Below are 14541 nucleotides of genomic sequence, written 5' to 3' on the forward strand. Positions count from 1 at the left end.
AAAAACAAACTTTTTACTTCTTAATAAGAAGTCATTCATAATTCTTAAGATTCTTAATAAGTCACACCTGTATCTTGGTTAAAAGCAAATAAACAGAAGGTAGGAAACAGAAGATGAACAGGACATTCCTGCGTGCCCATGATTTTCTCTTCAGAAACTGAGGAAAAAACCTACATCATTTTGTTATTAGTGTCACCGAGTCTGGTATCATTCATGCAAAGGGTTAAAGAATTAAATCTTCCCAAGAGTTCAAGTCACTGTGCATAAATACTGTTGTGACTACAGATTGCAAAAGAACGGAAACACAGTAAATCATCCCATTTTTTTTCTGAGAAATTCTGGGACTATGTTCTGAATTTCCAGGAACAGAAGACAAACAGTGCCAATTCTCACTGCCGGATTTTTATTGAAGAGTTTGAGAATTTGGAAAGGGCTCCTGAAAGCCACTAAAAGGTAGCATTGATTTTTTTTCCACAAAGATAGAGATTGTTCCTAGGAACAACCTTGCACTTAGCATCACTGGTTTGTGTGGTAACTCCTGAGAAAGTTTTTTGGGTTGGTTTTTTTTTTAAAAAAAAGCATTTAAACCAGATCCAAAGCTTCTAAAAGAACCAAAAAGTGCAAACAAAGAGCCCAGTAAGAAAGTCAGAGTTCTACACCTTACTCATCTCTCCAAAGCCAGAAAGAGTAGAGGAGGGTTGGCAACCAGGCATCCTAAAGGATATTCTGTAGTGCATATTCACTTACCGAGGTTCTCATTTCTCTTGCTGTCTACTTTGACCATAATCCCAAACTCCAATATGCCAATTCATTCTAAGCACTGAAGTTACAGCATTAAGGTCCCAACCTTACGGACTCTGGGACAATTTTCTCTATAGCCTTCCATTCATACTAAGTCAGAAAATGTAATGAAAAAAATAGAACACTTCTTCACACTCTAATCTAGAGCATATTTAGTTTAACCTTCTTTCAGCCCTTTATCGACACAATACTGGCACCACAGCCAAATCTGAAAGACAAGTTGATGAAAGCTTCTAAGTCAGATTTAGCAGGGGTGGAAAAACAGATGTTCAGGGTTTTTTTAATGCAAGCTTCACTTTTGACAGAAGGCAGAGTAGTTGTGAATGGGCTCCCAAAGCTAGTCTTTAAGCCGGTTAGAATAATTAACAGTAAGATATGAATAAAAATAACTAACAGGTAGTCAATTTTCCACTGTTTTAAGTCACCCGTGGTTCTTTGACACTTCTAAACTGTTGACTGCCTCAGAAAAAGGGGAAGTACCAAGGAAAATTCACATTCTTACTGCTTATGAACACAAAAGACATTACTTTAATGAGAAAGTTTGATACCCAGTAAAGAATTTACAGCTCAAAAAGGACTGTCTACAAAGTCAATTTTCTTTTACATAGCTCTCCCTCAGACAGTTCTCTAAATGAATTGGTAGCATAATTTTAAAGTGCAACAAATTTTGAAGTCCAGGCACATCTATTCACAAATTCTTTTAAAATCATAGATCCAAGTATAGTAACTGATTTCCAGGACACTCAATCTCTCAAAGTCTGTTCTATTTTTATAGCTGCAATAGCAGTTAAAAAGAACTGTTATGTTTTCCTCCTACCAGGAAAAACATTCAGGTACATTCAACAGACAACTAAGCATTTACTAACATTAGTCTTTTAGCTAATTCAAAGTTTCCTATTGGGAAAAAATATACCTTGGCATGTTATAAAACATGTATGAATCCCAGTGAGGTTTGTTAGATATTTTATTCTTGGCTAAATTCTTTATTCTTAAGTCTTATTTTTGTTTGGGTTTGGTTTTGTTTTCTGTGGGGTTTTTTGGTTTTTTCCAAATGGGTAGCATGACTGGAGTAATCACTACTAGTAATGTTTCTCTTGGGAGAGAGAGAAGAAGGTTTCAATGTCATATGATACTCTTTAATTATTTGTTTATCTGCAGGGCTCAAAATCATAACTGAATCATTAATGCAAACTAAGAAAACAAGAGCAAAAAGGGTAAAAATCCAGGTCATGTCTAAAATAACAAATTTGCAGTTTCATAAAAATAAAGCGCATGCATTATGACAATTGTAACTGCCTGGAAAAAAAATTATGTAAACTTCTAAACCAATTTTTGCCTACCCCCTTTGAATTGAGCTGTTGTTTTTGGTTAGGTTTGTTGTTTTGTTTTTTTTAAACATATTCTGCATAATACAACACATTGGCTGCTTAGATACAGTACAATGACTTGACAAACCTAAGATCTAAACAAGTAACAAATTTCTTTCATTCCTACAAATATAGTATTCAGCAAACATTGATACTTCTTGGTGCAAGGCATTTTACTGGAACAGTAATATAAACTGGTCATTTTGAGGACAGGTATCAAATTTTAATCAGTGTGTATCAGTGACATTTTTTTCAGCAGCAGATCTTGCATACAGGATGGTAACAGAGGCTCTGTTCCCAAACATTAGCAAAACCCAGAGATTGCCAGATAGCTATTAGCAGTTTGATGAAAAGTTTGAATGCACAGTCACTGGCACACAGCAATATGATGCTACAATCTGACAAGAACATGTAGTTTCAGAACTTACTATCCGATAAGGAAGATGTAAAAAGGAGTCTGGGCAGCCAGCTAAAGCCATTTGTTCCTTCAAATTTTCTTCAAATTACATCTACTGCTTCACAGGACCTGCAGAGTACAAACAAACTGTCAGAAACCATACTGAAGACATTTCATCAACTTATTATTGAAAACAGTTGGAGGGGGAAGATCAAGAAGAGCAAGATGAGGTGACAAGGATTTGCATCAAGCCAGAGTAGCAAATCTGCACATTTGCTGTCTGCAGCCAAGCAAACATTCATCCTCGTGTTTTTTTCAAAAACCCAATGTAACTACTCTTAGGCTGAATGGCTCTTCCTTTATTTCCAGGGTCCATGCAAGAAAGGCCTCTCTTCACACTTAGATCCCAACCATTTGGCAACACTTGGATCTGGCTCTCACAAGCTGAGACTAGGGGAAGAATCAACTCCCAGATTTCAATGTCTTAAGATGACAGCCACTTAAATAGACTCATTTCAGTTGGACAAGACATGCAAGATCAAGTACAGTACGCAGCACTAACCATCAATCTAGATACACAACAACTTCTTGTCTTTACCCTTTCCCACCTGCTTTTCCTCTCATGGCTTTATTTTCACATAATGTATCAGTGTCCTGTGCAAACATGCGTTCAAGTCTTGCATTTCCTCTTCCAAGTGATTACTAGCAGCAACTTTGCAAGATAAGTAGTGTTTCTTTTTCACAATTCACTTCTGTGATCTGATCAAGCTTGAAAAAAAATGTACTGCACACATATTTAAGGGTTCATATGGCTAAATAACTAACAATGTAAAAGAGAAAGCAGTATTAATCTGAATTCAAGAAAGTGATTTTAGCAGATGCTTGAAAACAACAGAAAGAAACCTAACAAAAGCATATAAAGAACTATTTGCTGGTCCCAGCATTTCTCCCAACTGGTGCCATTCAGCTGGAGATGTATCCCTGTAACAGTAAGTGATGCCACCTCCAAGCAGATGAAAAAAAAAAAAGGGTGAGTGGCAGAGAGAACAGACTGCAAAACAGAGACAGAACTTTTACTCCTACCACAAGCAAGTTCCTATCTTGTTCACTGTTAATTATCAATTATGTATTCAAAACAGAAGTCTAAGTTTTAAACAGGCTACCAACTGCTCTCTGGTAGGCAAGAACTGTCACCAAACCAAAGCTCCCCACAAGATTTTTGGTGTGTTAAGTCATGGACGAGGATAAAAGACATCTTGGGAAAACTACTCCCAAAGGAGCTGCAACCTATGGTCCTCATAAACTATGCACTCATTGAGCAAGCTTAATTTTTATCTAGTTCCAGTACAGGTTTGGCTGAACTATGATACCCTTCTCCTCTGTCAGAGGAAGGCAAACTCTTGGAAGCTTCTTTCTAAGAAGCAGTTACTGGGCTTTTGCAGTTTTCCTGAGGTAGCAACCTGCTGGGGTTGGACCACAGAGTGGATTACTTTGGGAAGCACAACACCAAGTCTGAAAATCTATTTAAACTCCATATTCATAAAGTTGTTTATTCTATATAGTTGGTTGGGTTTTTTCCATAGTATTTACTTAAATTTAAAACCAAAATTTTATTCACATGTTGGGGGGGGGGAGGAAGGAGAAGACCTCCTGAAACATCTAACTCTGTAGGCATGATAGCCAATTTGTACTGTTACTAGTCTTCAAATATAAAAATAGCTTCAAACACCTAAAAATTCAAAGTCAGTTTTTAAGCTGAAACTGAAGAATTAAGTGCAGATTTATGGAAATCCCTTTTATCTTGGATGATGGGGGAGAGAAAAGTTTTTCACTTTGGAGAGTACAGTTTCCTTTAAGTACCTCTGAAGTTAAATTAGGCAAGCCACTGGAGGGGCTCCAGTTGGAACACTGCATCAAGAACAAAGAGAATTGTATCACTAGCCTGTAAACTCACAAATTAAAGAAAGTTTAGGTAAAGGGGTAATGGAAAATAATTCACCCTTGCATTGCAACAGTTTTATGTTTATTATCATTTCAGTATTTAGAGAACAGGAAAGGGCATGACTACTGTAAATTTAATTGCAGAGTATTTAGGACTGAATATCAAAATAGCAGTCTTTCTCTTGATGTTCCAGCAGAAGGCACCGATTCTCTTACAGCAAGATGGATTAAATATGTTCCTAAATAATACCAGACCAATTTGTCTACTCTAGGGCATGCTGCAGTTTATGCCACAGCCCCATTATGCCAATGGAAGATCATCAATTACTTCGAACAATGGTTGGAGTCAAGACTGCATAATTTATCAAGACCCATTTACTTCAGTGCTACATTCTTGAGAATTCATTTGTTAACACCGCAGAAACAGAGGAAAGCAATAATCTCTAGATGATATCATTCCTAGTCAGTCACACATTAACACTGATTTAAGATCACATCTCTTTTGTCTGTTTAAAAGCAGTTTATCAAAGTAGTCCTACTCTAGGAATACAAAAAGCTTTTGGTCACCTTTAACATCTAAGGCCCTGTTGTACCACATCACCGAGTAATAAATTTCATAGCAACAGAACTCTATACCAATTTGTGTGTTCAGCAGACTAAAATTAGGATTTAAAAAGAAAAATAAATAATTTTTTTCTTTGCCAACATCTTTAAGCATGATTTTTAGCATGACAGTTCTCTTCCGAGACCGTAACTGCACACAGAATTACATGTTCTTCCCAGGCAAGTTAAATGGCAAAAACTGCAAAGAGATGTAAGTGCCAAGTTATTGCCCTTTTCCTAAAACTCCTTTGATGGGGAAGAAAACTTCAAGCGACTGTAAACAGAAAACAAGCTATTTAGTCAATCACCACTACAAAACTCAGCACATTCAGTGGCAAGAACAACTGTCGTAGAGCATTGAGCCAGACTGCCTGTGCACATTTCAAACCAAGTGACTTCAGGCGCTTCTATTTGCTTAAGAGGTCTTCCTTGGACAGAGTCCCTGCAAGTAGGACCGTCACAACAAAACAAGTTTCAAAGGTCATCAGATTCAGTTTTGGTGTAATACTCTTCAGTCTAAAGAATAGTCTATTGTAAGGCATAGCTTTGACGTCTCAGCCTCCCAAAAGCATTACACCAACTCACACCATCTAAACAAAGATGGGTATTAATTCCACATGGAAAACATTGCGGGGACGCATCCTGGAGATTACCACTGCTCTGAATCAGTTGTTTCTAGTCACAATCAAATTACCCACCTAACCAGTAGATTAAGTTTTCTATTAACAGCAAATTACGCCTGTCACCAGGTATGCTTTTGGATTTATCCCTTGCTCTCTCTGCATATTTCTAGTAGAGGAAACAGCATCTCCCCCAGCACTCTGGAAGAACAGCCAGCCTACACACCTACAGATACTGCGATAGGAAAATGGCAAGCCTATGGTCACTCTGCCAATTCAGGAAGTTTTCCAGGTTCTACATGTGCCATCTGTTGAAGTCCTTAAATTCAAGAGAAAAATAATTTTTAAGATGCAATCACTTGCAGATTAGGTAGGAACAGGAGGAGGGTGGGGGAAAAGAATTTAAAAAAAAAAAAAAAATTTTTGAAATCTCTTGAAAACTGGAGTTTTGCTCTTTTATGAAAGGTAAATTAACAAGTTCATTGAATTCCATTCCCTTTCAAGTCCTAGCTAATGTTTTTTGTTTTGTAATGCCCTGTTTTCTGAAACTGAACGACTATGGAAGAGGGAGGGTCAAAAGTGTTCACTTTATTATAGCCTTAAATTTCAATCTACCAGAAGATACTTCTCTAAGACCTTGGGTTCAACATACAGGTTAAAAATCTGTCCCTCTCTTTTACATATTTTTTATCAACAGACATTCAGTGTCACAGCTTCACTTCTTCCCACACTATAGCATGAGGCTTAGCACACCAAACCAGTATTTTTATAAAAAAATCAGAATAAAGTCTTAAAACAACAAAGTTCACACAATATTCTCCTTCAAGTCACTTTCAGGACTGTCTGAGTCAACTTTATTGGACTTAAACATCTGAAAATGAAAGAGACCCTGTCCTCTTGGTCCACACCACGAGCAATCTGCATGCTCTCTTCAGATGGCTTCAAGATAAGGCAGTTAGCTTGCATCTAGTAATCCTCTACACAAAGACGGGGCATGAGGACATATGCACTCCTACTTCCTTACTAGTCTACTATTGCCATAGTTACAATGGAAATAAGATTTGGATATGAGCAGCATGAGGTATGCCAGTGAATTTTCTGTATTTGAAAGACCTGACAGCTAACGTTGTCCCCAGCTGCATTTAAAATGTGGGATCCAGATGTGCTTTTCCATGCAAGGACAAGATCCACACAACTTCTCACAAGAAGAAAAGCTGGCTACATTGGCTGTAAAGTGCTGCCAAAACTCAGAGCTGGCGGGACGGAGGACTCAATGATCTTAAGGGTCTTTCCAACCTAAGTGATTCTATGATAAGGAGCCTAGATCCTAAAACACCATTGGCAGCACCCACAAAGGTGGCAGTCAGCCACCAGATTCTATCATAGCTTTAGCAATCTGTACTTATAAGGATTCCTAAAGCAATTTCTCATCTTTTGGTGATGGCTTCAAGAGACTGTGTCACTTTACGAGACTGAGGATGGATCAGCAGGATCATTGGATCAGCAGGACTCAAAGGTTCACTAGCGCAGACTATACAAACAAATACAACCAAAACACCCTTACTTCAAAGTATTACAGTTAGCTTCCTCCAGATGGAACCACAGAGGACTAGTTTAGTCCTTTTATTTTCCACTTCTGCATTTGGTTACCTCTGAACACACTTGCGTCTCTACCCAGCTTTGAACATTCTTCTCCACACCCAAGGTCTCCCGGTTTCTCCCACTGAAAACCAATACTTGGGCAACTCCCCTTCAAACAAGTTGTTTTGGCTGATGCTCCAAAACATTCCAATCACAAAAGATTCAATGACATTGTCCTTGACATCCTGATGGCCTACTAAGATTAACATCAGATAAAAATTGAAGAATACTCCCAGATCTCCCAGTTCTTTCCACTTCCCTTGCATGAGCTGGCATGTGCAGACACATTTTGTTTCACATATGTACCCAAAAGGCATTTGCAAGTCTATGATACAGAGCAACTGCCTAACTAGAGTAATACTTTCAACATATCTTTGAAAACAAAGCATTGTTCTAGTTAAAATTTCAAGTGAGTGTTGCACACTAAAATGAAAAGCACTGTTCAAAATATAAATCATCAATCAAAAGCACTGCAGTTATGTCCAAACACTCCCACGGTTCCATACTAAAAAATCTGGTCTTATAAAAAAAGGGAATATAATTCTCTTTGCCATTCTTAATTGCAAAGCTGTTAGTCTAAATATTACACCTTGTATAGGAAGCCATTTGCCATTGTAATTTTGCCAGAAAGTGAAGAATCTTGGCAACAGCAATTCAGGCTTTTGAAAGCCAAAACAGATACATACTTCAGAAGCAGCACAGAGGAGCTGATGCCATCCCACTTTAAGTCTTGCCAAATAAAATTAAATAAAACATACGCAGTTCAGCATTTTTTGGTTTCCTGAAGCTGCCTAAAATTCTGAAAAGGGTCCTCAGGACTCAGCCTGTGAATTCACGTTCATATCCTGACAAGGCAGCTTCATTGACAGCCAGGATAAAAATCCTCAGAGAAAAACAGTTACCTTGCACCTTTCCTATTTAAGCAAGGAATTTTCCCCCACATTCCTGAAGGAAGTACTCCAGTTCAAAAGCCAAACATATAATGAAGTTTGGAAATGTTTTGAAACTCCACAGGTTCACTATATCCCTTGATCACTCAAAATCTTTCCCCTCTTAATTCTTAGATCCATAGCTTTGAAGAAGGAACTTTGACAACTAAACAGACTGTACCCAAGTCTAAATGTTAATTACACAGAAACTGAAATAAATAACTATGCAGCATGCAGTACACAATCCCATCAGCAAGCCATATGCAGAAGAAGCAGGGCAGGTCCATAAATGCATGACTGGAACAAGAGACACATAGTGAGGCAGCCAAGGACAACTTAGCTGAAAATTCTGTGACTAATGGTCTCTAATTTTATACATACACTTCCTCACTACGTTCTTCACCTCCAGAAAACAGAAAAATACTGTGTCTACCCTCTGTGTTGTCACTTTCTTTCCTCCCCCCACACCCAATCTAGTCACATTTCTCATAACACAGAATCCAAAATTTTGTAATTTTGGGAAGCAGTCTAAATAATTATTTCCTTCTGTTATTTTAGGCTTTTATTATCCATCCTAAAGACTTAAGACTGAAGTTATACAACAGTTAAGATGATTTAATAGCTTGTTACTGCCAAGAACAGGACAGTCATCCCACTCTCTTCATCAGCCTTTGCTCTGCTTTTTTCTTCAACTTCCTCCCTGCAACTTCATGGCACTCACTCCCTCCTTCTCCTCATTTTGTGCCATGTATGGTCCTTAATGAGTTCAGCTTAAAAAAAAAAAAAGAAGAAAAATTCTGTTGTGTTAATTAACTCATTTGTTTTGCTGGATTAGTTTTCTGCTAAGGAAGCAAGTGCAATAAACTTAGATCTGACAAGCAGCTAAGCTGGCACAACATGAACAGCAGGAGAGTGTGAGCAAGAGGGGAAGGGAACAGCATCATCTCCTTCCAGTTGCAGCAAACTACTATGTTGGCCAATCCAACCTGCAAACTTCATTTTCTTTGTTAACTGCCATGAGAAGCTGGCAAACCCTTCCTACTTCATGTCCATGAGAATTACTGCTTTCCAAGCATCTCACAGAGATAAACATTTTGGCCAAGTCTCCAAACAAAATATAAAGTTGCATTTCTAGAAGGAATTCACTTTTCCCTTGTGGTACCAACTCTGAAGTCTGCTTTTGCTGCATACTTATTACAGTATTGCTTTTTGCATCCAACACACTAACAAGCCTCTACATTTTCAACCTGCCACTAGTGTAAGTGGTCCTTTCCCCTGCCCAGAGGTGGGATTTGAAAGCCATTGGATCTAGACCCCCAAACCAGGGAAAAAGCTGTAGACATTTTTCTACCTAGACCCTCTACAAATACAGCAAGTTGACCAGGTTTTTCATTTTAGCGATTTACAGGGCTTTACATCCAATAATTAACACAGTAAGTGTACATGTGTCACTTGCTGTTGTCTCAGAACCAGATATTTTATTTAAGAGTTATTAACTAAGATCATCAAAAGCTTTTATTTAGACAGAAAGGCTCATATTTTTAAAGCAAATCAATTGAGAGGCTTTTACAGTTATCTATAATTTATGTTAGTGAATAAGCACTGGTTTATTTACATTGTCTAATACCATTTAAGTGGTTGAAGCTGGAGGGCAAGTTAAGACATTGCAATTCAAACAGCATGCTCCTCACTAAGATGAGACACCATAAGAGGTACACTTAAGTGCACAGGTTATTCTCAATACACATCTGCTTCGCACAGTTAGAACAATTTAAAGAATGTCCTTCTGCTGAGCCTCTGTAAAAATTATGTGTTGTGAGCAGAGAAGTATCCTCCAATATCAACACTATGCTAATTCACCCTCCAAGGAATTCTGTGTGACATACTTCCAAATACGGTTTATTCTAAAAAAATTCAACAGTTCATGCAATTCAAGATAAAGACGCCACAAATCAGCTGCAAGGCAGCAAAGAGTAGGTAAGCAATCATAGCAAGCAGTAAGAACAAATCAGCAAACCCATTTGACCTCTCATCAACAGCAGCATAGGATTTACCGCAGTAAAGCTGGTGAGTGATAAATCATTAAAGCCATGAGGAACTCGACCATCTAAGCAAGCCCTAGACTACATCAACTCCAAAGAAGCAGATGCTCACCAACTCTACTTCTAGCTGCAAAGAGCGGAGAGGAGGCAATTCTACCAAATACTATGCCGTTCTCAAAGCAAACAAAAAATGTCACCCTTTCAAGAGAAATATAATAAAGAAGTGCAAAGGTTAACAGTAAGAAAACTAAAGCCTAAACACTAAGAAAACTATGACCAGAACATAAAAATTATACCAGTTTAGCTTGGAACACACAACTTGGAGACTGCAGTCATACACTCCTAGACAATAAAGCATCAGCAGCGTCACAGTATACTTGCTTAATTGCAAAATACTACTTGCAGGCTTAAGATACTGATGTCATAGATACCTCGTGTATTTTAACGCTGCCTTACAAACAAATCACAACACGTTCTTCTTAGAGCAAAGAGACCCTTTTGTAGTCTCAGATGCATTTGCTGGTATTATGCAACATCCAAGCTCCTAATGCATAGAGGGCTCACAAACAGCAGCAGGCAATCAGTGCTGCAACAGCACCAGACTTTCCAAGCACCACGGAAATGTTACTGGTGCTCTGTTCTTGGAGCTGGAAATTTATAAAAAATAAAAAAATTATGGGAAATGGGAAATGCAAAATTCTTCTCCCTTTTTGCTTTTCAGCCCTTTCAGTTTCAAGCTGACTGCTCAAAAGCAAGTGTGTTGACGTACTTGCAGATAAACCACCCTGGGACAAACAGGGTGTAGCTTTTCCAACTATGTGTAAACAAAACAGAAAACAAACTTTCAGAATAGGTTAATATTTTGTAGAAGAGTTAATGTGTTAATGTTCAATGGAAAGCTGAAGTCTGGCCAACTGATCACATGCTCCATGCACATTAGTGTACATTTATTTATTGCTATTAACTTGCACCTGCAGAGAGAGGAAGAATGAGAATATTCCTTCCTTTGATCCTGAAGGTCACAGGTGACTGAAGTCCCAGGTTAATGAAAACTCTGGTGAGGCTGTGTCACCACTTCCATCAACCCTTTCAAAACACAGTGCTGGGAAGCACGGGAAAGAAAACTGAAATAATACCACCCAGGCTTCACAGACCATGTCAACTTAATTAGAATGGTATTTTGGCAGCACCCAAAGATTACATATCGAAGGCTGGGTAGCGGGCCAAATACTTGACTTGTCTAGAATATTTTGCCAAGCCACCTACATTAAGAGCTACTTCCCTGTTCTTTCAGGATGCCATGAAGGAATTCTGTTGTTTCAGGCCTTACAAGACTATCTAACAGAGGCATGAAAGAGAGAACGTCACCAGCACTGAAGGTTAACTAGATATGTGTTATAAGAGAAACATCCCTGGTTAACCTTCAGACTACAGAGCAGCTAAAGGGGAATTTATGTTCTCAAAGGGTGTAGGCTCCAGATGCAGCTTAAGTGCCTTTCCTATGTACAGATGTATTTTAACCCACAAAACACCTGTACTCCAAGCTTGGAACCCACACACAGGTCCCATTTGCATTCTTCCACCCCCAAGGTTGTCCAACTGGTACTGGCAGCAGTAGAAAGGAGGGAAAAGACACAGATAAGCATCCCCATACACAACATCATTTTATGTGCCTGCAGCACATTGCCCACAGAAACAAATCAACACCCAAGCCATGTCCAGAGCTAACCACAACTCAATTAAAGGACAGGCATATGTGGTGGTATGGGTACTAGGTACAGGGGAAACATCTGCCCCTGCACTGTCACATCAGTCAAAGAGAAGAAAGATAGGCATCTTACATGAAGTACGTATCATTCCAAGGCAGGTATCTAGAAGAATCCAGAAAAAGCCAGTTTGGACTAGATGATCCCTTCCAACCTACACGATTCAGAGAAGTACATCACTGGAGTGCCTGGTTCTCTCCACTGACTACAAAGGAAATTTATAACACTGGCTCAGATGTACACATTCATCATCAAGACACTGAAAACCAAGTTGAGGAATCCCTCCCCAGTGTACAGCACTGTAACTTCAAATCCTCAGCATCTCTGGACAAGACTGACAATCACACTGGACCAGTCCCACAGCATCCTCAGACTCTTAGTCTATTGTAATGCAGGTGTTGATCCTGACAGCGATTCTGCTTCTCCCAGCAACTTTTATGGCTTAATTTCACTATGTGTGTGTGCATATCTAAATATATTATACACACATATTTACATGAATGTGAACTCAATAAGCAGATGAAGAGCTGCTTCAGCAGCAGCAGCACAGAAGGCAACAGGTAATCCCTTCAGCCACCGTGGCAAAATTCTGTGTGGTAAATGGTCCATTTCACAAAAAGTTAAGGAAATATCTAGCTCACTTCTCTTTCATGAATGTTCCTTTGATGTTCATGCTTTGCTCTTCAAAAAATATCCTTCCCTCCTAAAATACATTCCAGTGTCTTAAAAGATTTATTTTAAAAGCAGCTGATAAGCTCCCTTGCAAGCTCCTCTGTGAGTATCAGAAATTTGAAATTTCCAATTGCTACTCTTAATTGACAAAGTAACAATACAAGAGTTTCTTCTTTGTTCCTTTGTATTTTGATCTATAAAAGCAACCACTCATCATTAATACAGTCAATTTGACAGATATATCAGAAAAGACTCCATTTTCAATTCAGTCCCACTAATTATCAGTACTACTTCACTAAAACTCAATTCTGCTTGAAGAGATGGCTTCATGCAACTGCCTGCTTTAAACAAATCCTTACCACAAGCTTTCATGGTACTTTCTGTCATTAGAAGAAAGCAAATACTTCCTTCACTTAAGGCTCTGATACTTATAGATCTCAGAACTGTTATTCCGCCCCCTTGTCCTTCAAACATGTAGTAGTATGACAGAATCTGCCACCAATATCTAATAATTTTTTTATGGCACTGTTGGTCTTATATAAATTATTATGGCTTTGGAACTATCAGATTTGTTTTCTGTAACATCTTTGCCTACATATATATTTTCTAGACTGATAACTTCTAGTCTGATAACTCATACGAGTCTACAGTCCAAGATAAGCAGCAGAATTTTCATGAGACGATCATTTAACTAAATGAGAACCTCTTCATTATACAAAATCAAAAAGCTTCCCTCCGTAACAGAAGACAGAAGCAGAAGTTTATTGAAGCTGGCTCCCTCTCAAGAGTCAGGTTTGACAAGGCTACTTCATAGGGAAGAAATGCTCTTCCTCCATGACAGGGAAGATACTTATGGTTCTCAGAGAATCTCCCACTTGTAAAACTTCCCAGTGTCATCTCCTAAACTTCAGGCATACCCTGGTAATCTGTTCCTGCTGAAGTGTAACAACACATTGCTCAATACAGGGAAACAGACCAGAGTTCTGTGACTATACAAAAGAGAGAAGAAAGCAATGCAAATATGAACATAATTTTTTCCTACAACTCCAAGTAGTAGCATGGGACAGATGAGTAAAGAATGAAGGGTAGCAGGAAACCACTACCAACAGGTGGAGAAGTAGATATATTGAGCAAATCAAGGAATAACACATCTGAATTCACCCCGTGGTTTGAGGGATAGAAAGACATGCTATTTTCTACCAGGCTTAGATAACAGTCTTTTGATACAGATCTCAGTCAAGCAGGTTTATCCTTTTAAGGTTTAATGCCTCATGAGGCATGTTTTTAACCACACACAAGAAAAAATAAGAAAAACAAGCCTTAGGAAGACCAGAATAACTCCACTTTTGCAACAAGTCAAAACTCAAACTGTTCCCTCTGTAGAGGCCACTTGTACCAAGAAGGACCAGGCTCTAGCTCCAGCACCTGAACAGCACTGAAGTTCTTATTTTCTGTAAAGGTACCACATATCTACAGGGCTACTGATTAGCAAAATTAATAATTCACCCTCCACAGACAAAATTAAGTAAATATGTGACTCCTACTTACTGGAAATCTTCTCCCTGGTAGCCAGTGACAGGATTCAGGGAAATGGTCAAAGATATTAGGAAATAATTCCTCTACTGAGAGGTGGTCAAATGATGAAACTGGCTTTCTAGAGAGGCGGTTGATGCCCCAAGCCTGTCAGTGTCTAAGAGGCATTTGGCCAATGCCCCTAACTGCATTCTTTAACCTTTGGTCAGCCCTGAATGATCAGGAAGCT

General features: G+C 38.6%; 1 protein-coding gene across 3 annotated transcripts in view; it reads right to left on the reverse strand.

Moving 5' to 3' along the window:
- GRB10 (growth factor receptor bound protein 10) overlaps positions 1 to 14541 on the reverse strand; it is a 141413-nt gene that overhangs the window by 103541 nt on the left and 23331 nt on the right. For all 3 annotated transcript variants that reach the window (XM_030444135.1, XM_030444136.1, XM_030444134.1), the window contains exon 2: positions 2597 to 2694. In XM_030444135.1, coding sequence (XP_030299995.1) covers positions 2597 to 2647 — 51 coding nt within the window. In that variant the 5' untranslated portion in view covers positions 2648 to 2694. The remainder of the gene's footprint in view (positions 1 to 2596; positions 2695 to 14541) is intronic.

This window comes from Calypte anna, chromosome 2 (genome assembly GCF_003957555.1).
Source record: "Calypte anna isolate BGI_N300 chromosome 2, bCalAnn1_v1.p, whole genome shotgun sequence".
NCBI classification, from domain to species: domain Eukaryota; kingdom Metazoa; phylum Chordata; class Aves; order Apodiformes; family Trochilidae; genus Calypte; species Calypte anna.